We start from the raw sequence: 20,185 nt of genomic DNA on the forward strand, positions 1-20,185 counted from the left end.
CAGTCCGCCTGGAAAAAACGGCCGCTTTGGAGGGTGGACTCTGTGGCAGTCTACCCAACTGAAGTCCCTCCTCTCCCCAAACCCCGCCCTCCTCAGGCTCCACCCCCAGAATCTCCAGGTATTTCCCAACCCTGCTGCTTGCAAAACTACACTTCCCAGAATCCTCTGGGGAGAGAAAATCACTATCAAATGACTTGAAGGCTGTAGCGTGCCCAAAATGGAGGCCCATGAGGAACTGGGTGGACATATGTGAGAGCTGGTGTGGTGTAGTGGTTAGAGATTAGGAGCAGGATCTGGTAAACTCAGATTGGAATCCCCACTCATGCCGTGGAAGCTTGCTGGGTGACCTTGGGCCAGTCACACACTCTCGGCCTAGCCTACCTCACAGGGCTGTTGTGACGGTCAAACAGAGGAGAGAAGAATATAAGTTGTTTTGGGTCCCCACTAAGGAGAAAGGTGTGGTATGGACAGAGTACAAGTGTGTGTTTGCCCTCTGGTCCAGACTTCTCCTTCTTTCCTAGCTCGTTTCAGTCCCTATGGATGATGGGAACTCCCCACCTTCACTCTCTTCCTTTCCCATATGTCTGCAGCTGGCGGCCAGAAGTGCACCGTGTCCATTAATGTCCTTCTTGCCCAGACTGTTTTCCTCTTCCTGATTGCTAAGAAAGTCCCCGAGACGTCCCAGGGGGTGCCACTCATCGGAAAGTAAGTATTTCCCACGAGGGTCCCCCACCTAGCCTTACCAGATGGCCCGCCATGACGAGTATGTTAAGTCGCTCACTTAACAAAGCAGTCGGAGAGTGATTCAGCAAGAACACAACTTTATTCTTCAACTCGAACACGACTCCGACACGGATCAACATCTGATAGCCAGAACAGTTCAGCTTTTACACTGCACTTGTCCTGCTTTTAAACTCTCCCGGCTAATGTAGCCACACCCACTGTACAAAGGACCAATCACGGACGTTCCCGCTCAGGGAGCTTGCTTTAAAGTGATTGGCTAGGTGCTTCCTGGGCTAGCAATACGATTGGATGGATTTTGATCCTAGCCCAGGACGAAGCTCAACATGGCAAGTCAATTAGATGTTTCACAACACATAATGCATTCAATGGCAGCTTATGAATACATTACAGAGTAAAACCCTCCAGTCCCAGCTCTCGCCCTAGATCTTCTCTCCAGCAGTGTAATGTACTCATTCCTGACGACGTGCGAGGCAAGGGCTCCACGCGGTCATCAGAAGCCTTAGAGCTTCACTCCCAAAGACAGTGGGCTCTGCGGATCCTAGACCGCACCTATCGGAGGGCTAGGCTCCTGGCCGAGAGCCTATGGAACTCTCGGCCACTGTAAATAGCCAATGCATGGAGTGGGGTGTGCTTGGGGTGTGGGTTTCCTTGCACATATAAGCCGGCCTGCGAGCCGAGCGACTTGTCTTGTTCTGAACCTTTAATAAAGTCATAGAGCTGCATTCACTATGTAAGTCTATGGACTTTTCAAGCAGGGTCAAAAATAGGGGGACGGGAAGTGACATCGCATCCAGTGGCTCCGTCCCTTCTGGGTATACCCGGAAGTGGCGTCGTGACACTCTAGGAATCCCCCAGATCTACATCCCCGAGGGACCGCCTTTCCCCACATGTTCCCCAGAGAGCACTGAGATCGGGATCCCAAAATTGACTCGCCCTTCTGGGCCTCAAGGAGGCCAAACTGACTGGCCAGTACCAGGGCTTTCTCGGGGGCGGCACCGTTCTGGTGGAACGAGCTCCCGGAAAAGACCAGGGCCCTGCGGGACCTTATGCAGTTCCGCAGGGCCTGTAAGATGGAGCTCTTCCACCAGGCCTTCAATCACGGAGCCGCCCCCAACAAATGAAGGACAGAGAGCCATGTTCCCTGGAGGCTTTATAACATCGCTGGAGCCTCATAACATCATTATAATGGACTATGGGAATCAGCTGCCATCATTAACAGCCATAAGAACATAAGAGAAGCCAATGCTGGATCAGGCCAATGGCCCATCCAGTCCAACACTCTGTGTCACACAGTGGCCAAAAAAGACCAGGGGCCATCAGGAGGTCCAGCAGTGGGGCCAGGACACTAGAAGCCCTCCCACTGTTGCCCCCCCATCCAAGCACCAAGAATACAGAGCATCCCTTGCCCCAGACTGAGAGTTCCTATCTATAAGAACATAAGAGAAGCCAATGCTGGATCAGGCCAGTGGCCCATCCAGTCCAACACTCTGTGTCACACAGTGGCCAAAAATACCAGGTGCCATCAGGAGGTCCAGCAGTGGGGCCAGGACACTAGAAGCCCTCCCACTATTGCCCCCCCAAGCACCAAGACTACAGAGCATCACTTGCCCCAGCTTTAAGAACATAAGAGAATCCAGTGTTGGATCAGGCCAGTGGCCCATCTAGTCCAACACTCTGTGTCACACAGTGGCCAAAAATACCAGGGGCCACCAGGAGGTCCAGCAGTGGGGCCAGGACACTAGAAGCCCTCCCACTGTTGCCCTCCACCCCCCAAACACCAAGAATGCAGAGCATCCCTTGCCCCAGACTGAGAATTCCTATAAGAACAGAAGAGAAGCCAATGTTGGATCAGGCCAATGGCCCATCCAGTCCCACACTCTGTCACAAAGTGGCCAAAAATACCAGGTGCCATCAGGAGGTCTAGCAGTAGGGCCAGGACACCAGAAGCCCCCCCACTGTTGCCCCCCCCAGCACCAAGAATACAGAGCATCCCTTGCCCCAGACTGAGAGTTCCTATAAGAACATTAGAGAAGCCAATGCTGGATCAGGCCAGTGGCCCATCCAGTCCAACACTCCTGTGTCACACAGCGGCCAAAAACACCAGGTGCCACCAGGAGGTCCATCAGTGGGGCCATATGAATCACTAGCACTTTATATTGTTAAATGGGTTCATTGTTTGAATGGTTTTAACTGTTTGAACTGCTTAATGTATTGTGTATCTTATGTAAGCCGCCCTGAGCTGGCTATGGCTGGGGGGGGGGGGAGATATAAGGACGATTAAATAAATAAATAAATGGTGTGGGGAGAGGAGATGCCCCGTGACTTCTTCCCCTGCCCTTAATGAGGCAAACTGTGTCCCCAAGGGAGGTCTGGGCCAGTTTGGTGTAGTGGTGAAGTGCGCGGACTCTAATCTGGGAGAACCGGGTTTGATTCCCCCACTCCTCCACTTGCACCTTGCTGGAGGGCCTTGGGCCAGTCATAGGTTCTCTCAGAGCTGTTCTCTCAAGGGCAGTTCTAGAAAGAGCTCTCTCAGCCCCATCTACCTAACTGGGTGTCTGTTCTGGGAAGGGAAAGGCAGGGCTATTTTTGGACAGGAACGCACAGGAACGGTGTTCCGGCTGGCTCCCGAGTTGGCCACGCCCAGCAGGAACTCATTAGCATAATAGGCCACACCCAACAGCAGAAACTCATTAGGATTGGCTACATTAGGGGTGTGTGGCCTAACATGCAAAGGAGTTCCTGCTACCAAAAAAGCCCTGGGTTTGGACAACAAACAAGGTAAACAGAATAAGAAGGGAAAGGTGGCTGTGGCTGGATAACCACACTTCTGGTAACATGGGGGTGCAGCCTAATGTGATAATGAGCTATGCTCTCATGGGTGTGGCTGGATATGCTAATGGATTTCCGTTGTTGGGTGTGGCCTGTTATGCTAATGAGTTCCTGCTAGGCTTTTTCTACAAAAAAAGCCCTGGGGAAAGGAGTTTGTAAGCCGCTCTGAAATTCCAACTGAAGGGCGGGGTATAAATGCTATCTCCAACTCCTCCTCCTCCTCCTCCTCGTCCTCCTCCTCCTCCTCCTCTTCTTCTGAGGGAAGTCCCATCATCTAATTTGATTCGATTTGATTGATTAAATTAATACCCCGCCCTCCCGGCCTAGGCCCTATCTAAGGCAGGGGTACCAAACATATGCTGGCTGGGAGGGCTTCTAATGTCCTGGCCCCAACTGGATGGGCCTTTGGCCTGATCCAACATTGGCATCTCTTATGTTCTTATGAGATCTCCTACTCTTAAACCGATCTCCGGGTGACAGACATCAGTTCGTCTGGGAACAAATGGCCTTATACCCCATTGAAGTCCCTTCCCTCCCCTTTTGAGGCCCCACAACGCTCCCTCTAAGCTGCGGAGCCTTGTGAGCAGAAATCCTACTTTGTGAGCCCCTGGCCTTAAAGTTGTGAGCGAGCGATTGGGCCGCTGCATCAATCAGTCTGCTCTGGAGCCATCCCTTCCCGAGCGGAGACCCAAATGTATGAGCCGGAGGCTAAAAAAGTGTGAGCCGGCTCACACTCACTCAGCTTAGAGGGAACACTGCCCACCACCAAAATCTCCAGGTGTTTCCCAGTCTGGAGTTGGCAGCCCTAGCTGGGAAGGATGCCACTTTTGGGCACCACATTCTAGGAAGGATGTTGACAAGCTCAAGCGTGTCCAGAAGAGGGCAACCAGGATGGTGAGAGGGTTGGAATCCAAGTCTTACGAGGAAAGGCTGAAAGAGTTGGGTCTGTTTAGCCTGTGAAAGAGAAGGCTTAGAGGGGACACGATCGCAGTCTTCAAGTATCTGAAGGGCTGTCATGTAGAAGGTGGAGCAGATCTATGCTCTCTTGCTCCGGATTTCAAGACTAGATCTAATGGGTGGAAATTACAAGGGAGTCGTTACCGGCTAAATATCAGGAGGAACTTCCTGATTGTCAGAGTGGTTGAGCAGTGGAACGGACTGCCTCGGGAGGTGGTGGATGCTCCTTCGCTGGACGTTTTCAAGCGGAGGCTGGACGACCATCTTTCGGGTATGTTGTTGGCAATGTTCCCTCTAAGCTGCGGAGTCTTGTGAGCAGAAATTCTACTTTGTGAGCTACTGGCATTAAAGTTGTGAGCGAGCGATTTGGCCACTGCATACATTATTTTGCTCTGGAGCCATCCTCCTGAGCTAAGACAAAAATGTGTGAGCCAGAGGCTATAAAACTGTGAGCTAGCTCACACTAATTCAGCTTAGAGGGAACACTGGTTGTAGGTATGTCGGGCTATCTTTCAGCTATGCGCCTGCAGAGTGCAGGGGGTTGGACTAGATGACCTGCGAGGTCCCTTTCAACTCGAACACTCTATGATTCTCTCCCCAGGTACTTAACCTTCCTCCTAGTGGTCACCATCGTCATCGTCGTGAACGCCGTTATTGTGCTCAACGTATCTCTGAGGACTCCCAACACCCACTCGATGTCAGACCGAGTCCGGCAGGTATGTGTTTAAAAATGCTTATTTAAAATATTTCTGCATCTCCTCTCCATGGACAGGCACCCAGGGCGTTTGCAGTTTCATAGAACTCAGAAGGATGAACCGATCCCAAAACCAGATAGCCAGCACTAACCATAAAAGGGAAAAATGCACCATTTCCTAATAAGAATAAAGGTAAAGGTAAAGGATTCCCTTGCTCGAAAGCCAGTCGAATCCGACTCTAGGGGGCGGTGCTCATCTCCGTTTCCAAGCCGAAGAGCCAGCGCTGTCCGAAGACATTCCTGTGGTCATGTGGCCGGCATGACTAAACACCAAGGCGCACGGAATGCTGTGACCTTCCTACCGAAGCGGTACCTATTTATCTGTTTGCAATTTCTTGCTTTCGAACTGCTAGGTTGGCGGGAGCTGGGGCTAGAGACGGGAGCTCACTCCATCACGTGGCATTCGGGTCTCGAACTGCTGAACTTCCGACCTTACGGTCGGCAGTTCAGCATCCTAACCTCTGAGCCACTGCGGTGTCAGGATCCACAGCAAGACAATGAAGTACACGCTTCCAAGAACGTTTTACTTTTATTGAAAAGCCATAGATGCAGTAACATGAACACTGTTAGGAATGGCGGGTTACCTATGCGCATAATAGGATATAGGGCTTTCATATGCACACACACCCACGTAGTACCCAATTAGATGGGCTCCCGCGCGCGGGCATTTGGCAGAGTTCTAATGGCTGCAGAAGCTGGGAACGTAAGAAGCTTCCCACGAAACCTAGACACACCAACTCCTCCAGTGGCCTTGAGAGATATGCGTTATAGCTAAGATGCAAATAAGCGCATGGGAAGGAATGCACATCAATTAGAAACATACACCACACTTATGGCAGCATAGCTGACATGCGGCCCCAATAAGAATAGCAGACCTAAATAATGGGAAACAGTTTTCGACATGGGAGATGGGAGTAAGCAGTGAAGTGGCTAAATTTGCGGATGATACAAAGTTGTTCAGGGTGGTGAAAACCAGTGAGGATTGTGAGGCACTCCAAGGGGATCTGTCAAGGATGGGCGAGTGGGCGTCAACATGGCAAATGGGGTTCAATGTGGCCAAGTGCAAGGTGATGCACATTGGAGCCAAAAATCCTAAATATAAATACACATTGATGGGGTCTGAACTGGCAGAGACTGAGCAAGAGAGAGATCTTGGAGTTGTAGTAGATAACTCACTGAAAATGTCGAGACAGTGTGTGACTGCAATAAAAAAAGCCAATGTTATGCTGGGGATTATTAGGAAGGGTATTGAAAACAGATCAGCCAATATAATAATGCCCCTATATAAATCAATGGTGAGACCTCATTTGGAATACTGTGTGCAGTTCTGGGCACCACACCTTAAAAAGGATATTATAGCTTTGGAAAAAGTGCAGAAAAGGGCAACTCGAATGATAAAAGGGTTGGAACACTTTCCCTATGAGGAAAGGTTAAAGCGCTTAGGGCTCTTTAGCTTGGAGAAAAGACGACTGAGGGGTGACATGATCGAGGTTTATAAGATTATGCATGGGAAAGAGCAGGTAAAGAAAGAGGTACTTTTCTCCCTTTCTCACAATACAAGAACTCGTGGGCACTCCATGAAACTGCAGAGCGGTCGGGTTAGAACGGATAAAAGGAAGTACTTCTTCACCCAAAGAGTGATTAACACATGGAATTCACTGCCACAGGAAGTGGTGGGTGCTACAAGCATGGACGGCTTCAAAAGGGAATTAGATAAGCATATGGAGCAGAGGTCCATCAGTGGCTATTAGCCACAAGGTATAGCTAGGGGCTCTGGGGCAAGTGATGCTCTGTCTTCTTGGTGCTTGGGGGGGGGGTCAACAGTGGGAGGGCTTCTAATGTCCTGGCCCCACTGCTGGACCTCCTGATGGCACTGGTATTTCTGGCCACTGTGTGACACAGAGTGTTGGACTGGATGGGCCTTTGGCCTGATCCAACATTGGCGTCTCTTATGTTCTTATGTTCTTATGACAGGTGCTGAATAATACTCAAGGAAGGCCCAAGGAGAAAGGAAGGGGGCAACCGGGGTGGGGAGAACCACCCCCAAAGCCTAGCTTTTGAAATCTCCTGGAATTACGACTGATCTCCAGAATGCAGAGATCAGTTCCTCCTGAGAAAATACTAAATGCAATGGGACCACAGAGATACTGAGTACAATAACAAAATACACTGCAGAAAGCACAAATTACTCAAGGTCAGAGAAGAAGAAGAGATAGGATATATACCCCGTGCCCTTCACTCGGAGTCTCAGAGTGGCTTACAAACTCCTTTCCCTTCCCCTCCCTACAACAGACACCCTGTGGCTGTGAGGTAGGTGGGGCTGAGAGAGCTCTGAGATATGGCTCTTTTTCAAGAACAGCTCTGACAGGACTATGGCTTGCCCAAGGTCATCCAGCGGGTGCAAGTGGAGGAGGGGGGAATCAAACCCGGTTCTCCCAGATTAGAGTCCGCGCACTTCACCACTACACCAAACTGCATAAAGGCATGTGTCTGAAATACAATTAATGAAAAAATCATGCATAGAAATCAAAACGTAAACCCTTTCGTATGATCCATATATACTTATATATATATACCATATATACAGCCAGAAAACTGGCTGGCGTCACTTGACAGCCGTGGGAGTTTCGATTCTTCTTCATCGGAGCCAGCATATTCTTACGGAACCACAAAGTTTACATATTTTGGAAGCCTTATCACCAGGGGTCATTTTGTAGTAAAAGAGGTGCAGGAGCTCATTAGCATAACTCATTAGCATTACTTATTTGCATATGCCACACCCCCTGACATCACCGGAAATGTGTCAGAAGGCAACACCCACTGCTCAGGCTCCACAGGACCGTTGCTAGCTATTGGGGGGGGGGAATGTGCAGATCTGTCCTCGCAGAGGAGGGAGAGCTTGTACCTAAATAAAACTTGGTCTTAAAGGTGCCACTGGACTGTTTTGGACCGGGGGCCGGGAGGAGCTCTGCAACTTACCTGGCTGCTTCTTGCTCTGACTGAGGGCTGCTGGGAGCAGGGGGCGGGGCTTGTTGCATGTGCCCGCCCCCTGGGCTCTTTACAGCCGGAGCTCCGTTCCTGTTTACTCCTGAAGGAAATGACCCCTGGTTCTCCCCAATGCCATCTTTGGTATTTTCTCTCTCTCCAATCCCACCTCCCCAGGTTTTCCTCCGCATGTTGCCACATTACTTGGGAATGCACACGCGGCGCACTAACCAGCCCGCCAAGACTTGGCTCGTCCGGCGCCGGAGCTCATTAGGCCTCATGGCGAAAGCGGACGAGTACATGCTGTGGAAGGCGCGGAGCGAACTCCTCTTCGAAAGGCAGAAGGAGCGCGTCGGGCTGATGAGGTCCTTCTTGGCCAAGATCAGTGAGTAGCCGGCTGCAAAGACTAGACTTCAGCCTTTTCTTTCTTTCTTTATTTGCTTGTTTGTTTCACTTGCACCCTGCCTTTCTCCAGTTCGGTGTAGTGGTTAGGAGCGTGGACTCTAATCTGGGAAAACTGGGTTTGATTCCCCACTCTTCCACATGCATCTGCTGGTGTGACCTTGGGTCAGTCACAAGTTCTTTTAGAGCTCTCAGGAGCAGTCCTTGAAAGAGCTCTCTCAGCCCCACCTACCTCACTGGGTGCCTGTTGTGGGGAGGGGAAGGAGATTGTAAGCCGCTCCGAGACTCCTTTGGGTAGTGAAAAGTGGGGTATAAAAACTAACTCTTCTCCTCCTCCTCCACCTCCTCCTCCTCCTAAGTTGGGACCCAAAGTGGGTTACGTCATTCTCCTCTTCTCCATTTTATCCTCACAACAACCCTGTGAGGTTCTTTGCAGGTTTTGAAACGGAGGCTCGATGGCCATCTGACATTAATGCCGATTCTGTGAACTTGGGCAGATCACAAGAAGGGAGGGCAGGAAGGGTTGCCTCAGTGCTTTTCTCCTGGCTCTTTCGTACACGCCCAGGAAAATGCTGGTTGCCACTTTGGGGCCAGGAAGCCATTTTGATCTGTTATGTCCGCTGACAGCCACTAGGTGACAACGGCTTGCAACCAGAGCTTGACTCCTAGGAACAATAGGGACTAGGATCCTGAGCCTCCCAGTTAGCACCTATAGGAACTGTGGCGGGGAGTTCAAACCCTCCAATGGGACTTGTGGGTGTGTATCAGGGACTGTATATAGTTGGCCGTGCCAGCCTGGCACGGCTCAGGTGGGGTGTCACCTGACGCTGCCACCACTCTGGTTCCAGGCTCCCTTGAGAAGGCCCAGAGCACCCTCCCAAGACCTTCAGATCCCCCTTTTGGTCGAATAACAGGCGTGAGGACCAGGCAGAGTACAACAAGGAAAAGGTTTATTTTATATGAGGTCAAACAAACAAGGTGCAGAATTATAACAGTAAATGGGTGAAAAGAAATCAAATGCCCTAACGCGTCTAAATATATACTGTCCCTAGCTCACTATCTGCAGTGGCCTTAGACTACTCACTCTTCCCTCAGGATAAGGGTTTCTTCCTGCAGCAGCCTTCCTTCTGGCTCTGCCCTCTGGGGGGAAAGAACAGCTTTTCCTGCTGCTCCAGATCTTTTACTCCAAGCCCTCCTCTTTCCATCCTATTGTTCAAGTTTGGCTCCAAAGCCTCCCAGGTGCTTCTGGGAGTTGTAGGCCCAGCATCACCTACTGCTAGCCAGGCTCCCTGGGTCTACTAGGCCTCTAGTGGCACAGCCCAGATCATGACACAACCGTTTGTGTGTTCGTGTGTCGTGGACGAGTAAACCATGAGTTGAGAATCACGCTGTGTCCAGCTTCTTCATACGTCGAACACACCACACAACAGATCCAGGCCAGTTTGGCTGGGGATCCTGGAGGTTTTTTGCCTTCTTCTGGGCATGGAACAGGGGTCACTGGGTGTGTGTGTGGAGGGGGAGGGATCTGTGAATCTCCTGCATTGTGCAGGGGGTTGAAGGAGGGGGAGATTGGATTGATACCCCGCCCTTCACTTGGAGTCTTCACTTGGAGCGGCTGACAAACTCCTTTCCCTTCCCCTCCCCACGACAGACACCCTGGGAGCACTGTTCCCTCTAAGCTGAGTGAGTGTGAGCTAGCTCACAGTTTTTTAGCCTCCGGCTCACAGATTTTTGCCTTAGCTCAGGAAGGAGGGCGCCAGAGCAAACTAATGTATGCGGCAGCCCAATCGTTCACTCACAGCTTTAATGCCCGTAGCTCACAAAGCGGAATTTTTGCTCACAATACTCCACAGCTTAGAGGGGACATTGCCTGGGAGGTAGAGGCGGGGCTGAGAGAGCGCTTTCGAGGACTGCTCTGGAGAGAACAGCTCTGAGAGAACTTGTGACCGACCCAAGGTCACACCCTGGTGGTCCCCTCCAACTCTACGATTCTGTGAGGGAGGTGAGGCTGAAAAAGTGTGTGACTGGCCCAAGGTCACTCAGTGAACTTCCGGGGCACGAGTGGAGATTCGAACCGGGGTCTCCCCGATCCTAGTCCGACACTCCTAGCATCCAGCGCAGAAGCCAGAGGAGACCTCCTCAGTCTTGGTCCTTCCTCTGCATCCTTGACATTTAGGGCTCTTTTTGTAGCAGGAACTCCTTTGCATATTAGGGGACACACCCCTCATGTAGCCAATCCTCCAAGAGCTTACAGTAGCCCCAGTAAGAAGAGCTCTGTGAGCTCTTGGAGGATTGGCTACATTAGGGGTGTGTCCCCTAATAAGCAAAGGAGTTCCTGCTACAAAAAGAGCCCTAAGTAGCCAATCCTCCAAGAGCTTACAGTAGCCCCTGTAAGGAGAGCTCTGTAAGCTCTTGGAGGATTGGCTACATTAGGGGTGTGTCCCCTAATATGCAAAGGAGTTCCTGCTACAAAAAGAGCCCTGGCGCGACAGACCCCTAATGTAGCCAATCCTCCAAGAGCTTACAGTAGCCCCTGTAAGGAGAGCTCTGTAAGCTCTTGGAGGATTGGCTACATTAGGGTGTGTGTGTCGCCTAATACGCAAAGGACTTCCTGCTACAAAAAGAGCCCTACTCTCCCTGCTTACTCGTCCCCAGGAGGAGGCTTGGAGAACGGCTGCCCTCAAGAGCTTTGCACCAGCCTGCGCCATGCCGCCCCGGAGATCCAGGCCTGCGCCGACGCCTGCAACCACATTGCCAAGACGCTGCAGGAGAAGAACGACTTTGACAGTGTAAGCGTCTTTTAAAGGGTCTGCTCCCACACGCCCGGACCGTCTCTTGATCACGTTCTTTTAACTTGATCTCTACACACATCTGTCTGCCCCACAAGGACCCAGAGCGCCTCACGTCATTCTCCTCTCCCCCATTTTATCCTCACAACAACCCTGAGAGGCGGGTCAGGCTGAAAGAACATGTGACTGGCTCAAGGTCACCCAGCAAGCTTACACGGCACGAGGGGGGATTGGAACCTGGGTCCCACTGGTCCAACATTCTAAGCTGTAGCCCTGACCTGGATAGCCCAGGTTAGCCTGATCCCGTCAGATCTCGGAAGCTAAGCAGGGTCAGCCTCGGCTCGTATTTGGAAGGGCGGCCTCCAAAGAATACCAGGGTCATGACGCAGAGGCAGGCGATGGCAAACGACCTCTGAAAGGTCTCTTGCCTTAAAAACAAGTCTCGCTCGCCACCTAGTGGTGCATAATGCTAAAGAGCTAGAACATCTAGATGCCAGACAATCTTAGGATCTCCTGGCTATTCTACACACAGGGCCATATGATAATTAATTAATTACTCTAAGCTGTAGGCCAGAACTCCAGAAGCCCTCCCACTCTGCCCCAGATATAAGGATGTAAAAGATGCCAATAGCGCATCCAATCCAACACTCTGGGTGCGTTCAGACGGGGCGTTTCTGCCGGCATAAACGCGATCACACTTACCTCCATCTTCCGGATCCCTCCGTTGGACGCCCGCTCACACGCTGTGGGCGTCGGCGTTTTTTTTTTTTAAGCACAGTTTGAGCATGCGCATAGGCAGCCATTCAGAGAATGGCGATCTTTGCGCATGCTCAACCCCCCCCATTACATTTAAATTTTAAAGGTAAGCACTTACCTTTAAAGTTTAAAGCCCAACCTGGCCTCCCTGTAGTCCCGGACTCCTCCGGGAAGTTAAACTAAGGGTTGTTGTTGTTTTTTCTAAACAAACGCTCAGGGCGAAGCTTCGCCCGAGCGCATATCGCTTCCTTTTTTAAAAAAATGGCGGGGGAAAGCCGGAAGCCTCAGGCTTCCAACGGAAGTGTCTCTGCAACGTTGGAGAGCGATCAGACGCTGGGATAAACCAGAAGCCACCGTTGCACTCAGTATACCACCACTTGGGACCTGGTGGCAGAGTGCAATGGTGTAGAGGACTTTACACCGGTTAGGGAGAGGAGGCAAATTTGCCCCGTCTGAACGCCGGTGAGTACAACGATTGCAACCGGCACCCTAACCGGTATAAAGCCCCCGTATCACACGGTGGCCAAAACCCAGGTGCCTTCAGAATTTATTGTGCCTTATGTCTTACTAGGAAAAAGGCCCACCATTTTCTCCAAGGGAACTGATCTCTGCCATCTGGAAAGCAGTTGTAATTCTGAGTGATCTCCAGCCCTCACCTGGAGATTGGACACATTTTACCTCAGAAGAGGTGTCCAATTTGCCCTATTTGGGCAAAGTGATAGAGAGAGCGGTGGCGACACAGCTACAGGCATTTCTGGATGATGCTTCTGTCCTCGATCCCCATCAGTTCGGGTTTCGCCCTGGTCATGGGGTGGAGACGGTACTGGTCGCACTGACTGATGACCTCCGTAGGCATCTGGATCGAGGCGGAGTGGCGGCACTGGTGTTGTTAGATCTGTCGGCCGCTTTTGATATGGTCGACCATCAGTTGCTGGCCCACCGCCTCGCCGACGTGGGGATTCAGGGGCTTGCCCTTCAATGGCTGGTCTCTTTTCTCCAAGGTCGGGGACAAAGGGTGGCAATAGGGGATCAGCGGTACCAGAGGTGGGCCCTTGAATGTGGCGTATCTCAGGGGGAAGTGCTGTCCCCGATGCTGTTTAACATCTATATGCGCCCCCTTGCCCACATTGCCCAGAGTTGTGGGCTGAGGTATCAATATGCTGATGACACCCAGCTATATCTGATGTTGGGTGGCCGGTCGGACTCCACTCCAGATGACCTGCACAGGGCGTTACAGGCCGTGGCTGGGTGGCTCAGGCTGAGTCGGCTGAAATTAAACCCGGCAAAGACGGAGGTCCTGGGGCTGAGTCGGATCGGTTCGGGGTTGGGGCTCCCTCTCCCGACCTTCGATGGGACGCCATTGGTGCCAGCGTCGGAGGTTAGGAGTTTGGGGGTGCTCCTGGACTCCTCATTAACAATGGAGGCCCAGGTAGCAGCCACTGTCAAGTCGGCATTTTACCATCTTCGGCTGGCGCGGCAGTTGGTCCCCTTCCTCGACCGGAACGACTTGGCTACAGTGATCCATGCGACGGTTACCTTGAGGTTAGACTACTATAACGCTCTCTACATGGGGCTGCCTTTGTCGCAAATTCAGAAGCTGCAACTAGTGCAGAATGCTGCAGCCAGGCTGCTGATGGATCTTCCTAGACGAGATCACATCCGGCCTGTGCTGAAAGCGCTGCACTGGTTGCCAATAGCGTACCGGGTTCTCTTCAAAGTGCTGGTTATCACCTTTAAAGCCCTATATGGTCAGGGACCAGCCTACCTAAGGGACCGCCTTGCCCCACATGTTCCTCTAAGGGCACTACGGTCGGGGAGCCGGAACCTATTGGATGTACCGGGTCCCCGGTCCATCAAACTAACTATGACCAGGAACAGGGTGTTTTCGGTGGCGGCTCCTATCTGGTGGAATGAGCTCCCAGAGGAGATCAGGCTCTGCGGGACCTAGCACAGTTCCGCAGGGCCTGCAAGACAGAGCTCTTCCACCAGGCTTTTGAATAGGAGCCGCCACTACCACCAGTATACCACCAACGCATCAGTATACCATCAACGGCCTGGAATTCCTGGAATCCCCGGAATTTCCGGTATATGGACATCTGGATATGGGCATGGACCATCAAAGCCCTAAAAAAAATTGCATCATGGGCAAGAATGGGACTTTCAGAGGACTGCCATCCTGTTTTTAGATAGTCTTGCTTTAGATAGGCTATAATTTCTGATGTGCTTTTAATATTTTGTACTGTTTTTATTGTTTTATTAGCTATATGCTTGTTAGCCGCCCTGAGCCTCCGGGGAGGGCGGGATAAAAATGTAAATAATAAATAAATAAAATAAATAAGAGCAAGACTGATTAGATTGTTAGAGGCAAAAGCCAATCAAGTCGCATATGCAAACAACCTCATTGTTCCGAGGCAAAGGCCAATGAGGCTGCATATGCAAATAACCTTTGTGTTCTGATTGGCTGTGGGGGGGGAGCGGAACAGCAAACTGTTTAGAATGTTGGAGGCAGGACTCGGGCGAAGCAGCCAGTGGATAGGGAGACCCTCTGAATGACAGATCAGAGAGCGAACGGATTTTGGAGCGTGTGGAATGTTCTAGAGAAGTGCCACCACCATTCGGCTTTTATTTATAAGGGAGATATGTACATCACTGTCCTTGAAGGAGACTGTATTCGTTACTGGTAAATTACTAGAGTCCCCTGGGACTAGGGATTGTGAAACTGACAAGGTGCCGTTTGACTGGTTGAACACAGTGCAAACCTGCACTTTGATGTATTATTTTGGTGAGCCTATGTTTGGTAATACTCACCTGGAGATTGGCAAGCCTCCCTCTGCCCCATGGACTCTTCCCTAGCTTACACCATCTGTTTTGTCTGTTATGCGCATTTTGTGTCTCTGCAGGAGAACGAGGAGTGGATCCTGGTGGGGCGGGTCATCGACCGCGTCTGCTTCCTCGTCATGGCCTCCATCTTCATTTTCGGGACTCTCGGCGTTTTCCTGATGGCCCATTTCAACCAGGCGCCCGCTACGCCTTTCCCGGGGGACCCCAAACCGTACCTGCCCGTGGAATGAAGGGGGGGGGGGCCTCTGGACAGGCTGGTATTGGTGCCACTCACAGACGATTTCACGAGGGATCTCCGTGCCAGGGGGCCGGACTCTGCCCTTTTCCTGAGAGCCAGGCCGTTTAAGCTGGTGTTTATTTACATGCCCTGATCTCCCCCCCCCCCGGACTCTGTTCCTTGGAGGGTCACATGAGGATATCTTGAACACATGAAAACATGAACACGTGAACCTGCCTTATGCAGGTCTGTCAAAATCAATTTTGTCTGCTCAGACTGGTGGGTGCTCTCCAGGGTCTCAGGCGGAGGTCCTTCCCGTCACCTATTCCCTGGTCCTTTTCAACTGGAGATGCTGGGGGTCGAACCTGGGACCTTCTGCATGCCAGGCAGAGGCTCTTCCACTGAGCCACGGCCCCTCTTGACAGCTCTCCAGGGTCTCAGGATGAGGTCTTTCCCATCACCTCCTGCCTGGTCCTTTTCAACTGGAGATGCCGGGGACTGAACCTGGGACCTCCTGCATGCCAGGCAGAGGCTCTTCCACTGAGCCACGGCCCCTCTTGACAGCTCTCCAGGGTCTTAGGCTGAGGTCTTTCCCATCACCTCCTGCCTGTTCCTTTTAACTGGAGATGCCAGGGATTGAACCTGGGACCTCCTGTGTGCCAGGCAGAGGCTCTGCCACTGAGCCACAGCCCCTCTTTACAGCTCTCCAGGGTCTCAGGCAGAGATCTTTCCCACCACCTCCTGCCTGGCCCTTTTAGCTGGAGATGCCAGGGATTGAACCTGGGACCTCCTGTGTGCCAGGCAAAGGCTCTTCCATTGAGCCAAAGCCCTTCTTTACAGCTCTCCAGGGTCTCAGGCTGAGGTCTTTCCCATCACCTCCTGCCTGGTCCATTTCACTGGAGATGCCGGGGACTGAACCAGGGACCTTCTGCATGCCAGGCGGAGGCTCTTCCACTGAGCCACGGCCCCTCTTTACAGCTCTCCAGAGTCTCCGGCTGAGGTCCTTCACATCACCTCCTGCCTGGTCCTTTTAACTGGAGATGCCTGGGATCGAACCTGGGACCTTCTGCATGCCAGGCAGAGGCTCTACCACTGAGCCACGGGCCCTCACCAAAATATGAAGCATCCTTATACTGAATCAGACCACTGGTCCATCAAGGTCAGTCTTGTCTACTCAGACTGGCAGCAGCTCTCTAAGGTCTCAGGCTTTCACATCACACCCTGCCTGGTCCTTTAACAATGGATGCCAGGGATTGAACCTGGGACCTTCTGCATGCCGAGCAGATGCTCTGCCAATGAGCCACATCCCCCCCTCCCCAGATGTGGCTGGTTGCAGACACCATCCCTGGTTCCCTAGGAGGAACTGGAACTGAGACAGAGAAATCACCCACAGGGACTTTGGAGAGACTGGGACCTTTGAAGATTGATGGGATTCTTCATTATCCAATGCTTTGCCAACCATCAAGAGGTGGCCAGTTCTCTGGCAGCAGCCTAGGAAACAGTGTCAATCATTCATATCCGAGCCCACGATCCTCTGAGCTCTTCGTATTTTCCATGAACGTTTGGTTGCCGTTAACAGGGATGTTGAAACGGAAGCGAGGCATTTGTAATGCAAATGAGCATTCTGGCCCTCACTCACTTTACAGAGCACGAACAGTGTCGTGACTGTGAGCATGCCGTAGTCTCTGGGACCAACTGCTACCTTTAACATCTCTGCCACGAGCCAGAGGATTTAGTTTGCCCAACAGCCAAAAGTTAAAGGCTGTGCCAGAATTCTGTCTTCTCTGTCAGGACTAGATGATGCGATGCTGCGCAATAACAATCCAGTGGAGTGTTTTGTATTGTTTAGCGAACTTGAGCAGGCCAGTGTTGTGTGTAACCATTTGACAAAGCGGGCCCCGGCTCACAAATACGCCACAATAAATTTGTTTTTCTTTCTGGTGCCACAAGACTCTTTTGTGATAGTGCCTCAAAAGACACCTCTTTAGGGGGATGGGAAGAGCACAGGTGACTACATTTACAGCGTGCAGTGCAACTGTGAATGCACTCGCACTGTACTGTTGCAGGTCAATTCACCTCCAAGTGAGAAGGTCACCATTTCGCAGGGAGCCTTATTACAGACCTTGTATCGCCCTCTCAGCTCCTAGTCCCAGCACAGACCAGGGGCAGCTGCAGCAGAATCCAAACGTCTCCCACTCAGCTGAGAAATGGCTCTGCCATCTTCTGGTCTGATTTTCAGCTGATGTTTCCTGGTCAGCCTGTAATGTTAGCCGCAACACCAGGTCTCTGTATTATTTATGATAGGGGGATTTAGCTGAGAGACCTTTCTTTAATAGGTGTGAAAACCAGGGATCGAAAGCCCGCTATACCAAAGTCGGAACCCTCTTGGAGTTGCACAGACAACAGAATTTATTAAGAGAATAACCCTAATCAGGGGTCATTTTGTAGAAAAAGAGGTGCAGGAGCTCATTAGCATGACTCATAAGCATAACTCATTTGCATATGCCACACCCCCTGTCATCACCGGAAGTGTGTCAGATGGCAACACCCATCGCTCAGGCTCCGCTGGACTGTTTTGGATTCCTAGCTATTGGGGGGAGGGGGGACACGTAGATCTGTCCTCGCAGAGGAGGGAGAGCTTGTACCTGAATAAAACTTGGTCTTAAAGGTGCCACTGGACTGTTTTTTTTGGGGGAGGGGCTCTGCAGCTTACCTGGCTGCTTCTCGCTCTGACTGAGGGCTGCTGGGAGCAGGGGGTGGGGCTTGTTGCATGTGCCTGCCCCCTGGGCTCTTTACTGCCGGAGCTCCGCTCCTGTGCGCTCCTGCAGGAAATGACCCAATTCAGCTAATTAAATAAAAATATCACACACACATGAGCTAAGTAACAAAGGGCTAAGGTGATCTTAAGAGATCAGAGATGAAAGAGGGTGAAGCGTTAGAATCATAGAGTTGGATGGGACCTCCGGGGCCATCTAGTCCAACCCGCTCCACAATTAAATTTGCTGGATGTGTGGAGAGGACTATCAACAGTCTAAAGCAGCGGCCCACAATCTTCTTGAGCCTGCGGCAACTTTCAAATTCTGGTGCGGGGGGGGGGGTGCAACCTCAAAATGGCTATCCTAGGAGACGGAGCGAACCCCAAAATGTCAGGTGAGTGAGACTGGGCGTAAATCTAGCGGTAGCCTCAACATTTCAGGCGGAAGCTTGGTAGGACACCTTTTTTTTGTATGAGCATATTATTTAAGAGATTTCCTGCCTTACACACAATTTACCTTCATTCATGCAGTGCTGTGGTGTACGGTTGCCAGGCTCCAGGTGGGGCCTGGAGATCTCCCGCAATTACAACTGATCTCCAGGCAACAGAGATCAGCTCCCCTGGAGAAAATGGCTGCTTTGGCGGGTGGGGTCTAGGGCATTATATATTAATGAAGTCCCTCCCACTCCCCAATATGCTTGCCCATCCCCAGGTAGGGGCATGGGGATCCAGCTTCACCTCACCTCCAGTCTATGGTTTGTAGCAGGGGTCATTTCCTGCAGGAGCGCAGAGGAGCGGAGCTCCGGCAGTAAAGAGCCCAGGGGGCGGGCACATGCAACAAGCCCCACCCCCTGCTCCCAGCAGCCCTCAGTCAGAGCAAGAAGCAGCCAGGTAAGCTGCAGAGCTCCCCCCGACCCCCCAGTCCAAAACAGTCCAGTGGCACCTTTAAGACCAAGTTTTATTCAGGCACAAGCTCTCCCTCCTCTGTGAGGACAGATCTGCACGGCCCCCCCCCCAATAGCTAGCAATCCAAAACAGTCCAGTGGCGCCTGAGCGGTGGGTGTCGGCTTCTGACACACTTCCGGTGATGTGTGGCATATGCAAATAAGTTATGCTAATGAGGTATGCTAATGAGCTCCTGCACCTCTTTTTCTACAAAATGATTCCTGGTTGTAGCCATTTTTACCATACAGTTTTACCCAAAAATTAGAGCATTGCCCTGACGTCGCTGACGTGATGACGTCACTTCCAGTCCGGAAATGACATCAATGCATCACCGATGTCCCCCGCCCACACTGGAGCGTCCCCCCAATCCCCCCCCCCGCTGCCAGGAGGAAGGCACCCGTCAACCCTACGCCCCAAGCTCCACCCCCAAAACCTCCAGGTAATTCCCAGTCCAAAATTGGCGACCCTCAGTGACGGCTGTTTGTCAAAGCAACGGTTTTAAAACTCTGCAAGGGCAACCAGATCTCCAGTGGCCAATAAGAAGGCCTGCTGGGCAAAAGTCCCGCCTGGACTCCCCCAAACACACACTTTCTAAAAGCACGGGCACCAGGAAATGTGTTGGTGGGTGCGGTGGCTCCAGTTTGGGGTAGTGGTTAGAAGCACGGCCTCCGATCTGGGAGAACCGGGTCTGATTCCCCACACCTCCACATAGAATGTTAGAGTTGGAAGGGACCTTGCCCGTCATGCAGCTGCTGGTGTGACTTTGGGTCAGTCACAAGTTCTTTCATGAGCAGTCCTTTCACAGCCCCAACTACCTCACAGGGTGTCTGCTGTGGGGAGGGGGAAGGGAAAGGAGTTTGTCAGCCGCTCTGAGACGCCTTTGGGTAGTGAAAGGCGGGGTATCCATCCAGTCTCTTCTTCTTCTTCCCCTGTTGGGGACCCCTGATATAAAGTCTCCAAATGGTTTCCAGGTTCAAGAACGGTCACCAGCTTTGTGCGTTCAGTGAACCGGATGCAAAAACTCCCGTTGGTGTCCACGGGACTCGTGCGAGAGAATCGCCTCCTGGATTAGGCCCTGATGTTGCTCTGTAAAAAGAGGACTTTGGATCACTGCTTCGTTCTGATCCTAGTAACGGCCGGTGCCTTCCAGTGCACAACACATCACTACAGAGAATGACGTATTAGAATCATATAGAATCATAGAATGTTAA

General features: G+C 51.7%; 1 protein-coding gene across 1 annotated transcript in view; it reads left to right on the plus strand.

Moving 5' to 3' along the window:
• Window positions 1-15,438, plus strand: part of CHRNG (cholinergic receptor, nicotinic gamma) — a 46,083-nt gene extending 30,645 nt beyond the window's left edge. Inside the window, exons 8-12 of the mRNA XM_015407832.1 lie at window positions 591-705; window positions 5,132-5,246; window positions 8,447-8,654; window positions 11,327-11,460; window positions 15,117-15,438. Coding sequence (XP_015263318.1) covers window positions 591-705; window positions 5,132-5,246; window positions 8,447-8,654; window positions 11,327-11,460; window positions 15,117-15,287 — 743 coding nt within the window. The 3' untranslated portion in view covers window positions 15,288-15,438. The remainder of the gene's footprint in view (window positions 1-590; window positions 706-5,131; window positions 5,247-8,446; window positions 8,655-11,326; window positions 11,461-15,116) is intronic.
• The last annotated feature ends 4,747 nt before the right edge of the window (window positions 15,439-20,185 follow it).

Source organism: Gekko japonicus, unplaced genomic scaffold (assembly GCF_001447785.1).
Source record: "Gekko japonicus isolate JY-2015 unplaced genomic scaffold, Gekko_japonicus_V1.1 scaffold3318, whole genome shotgun sequence".
Lineage (NCBI taxonomy): Eukaryota > Metazoa > Chordata > Lepidosauria > Squamata > Gekkonidae > Gekko > Gekko japonicus.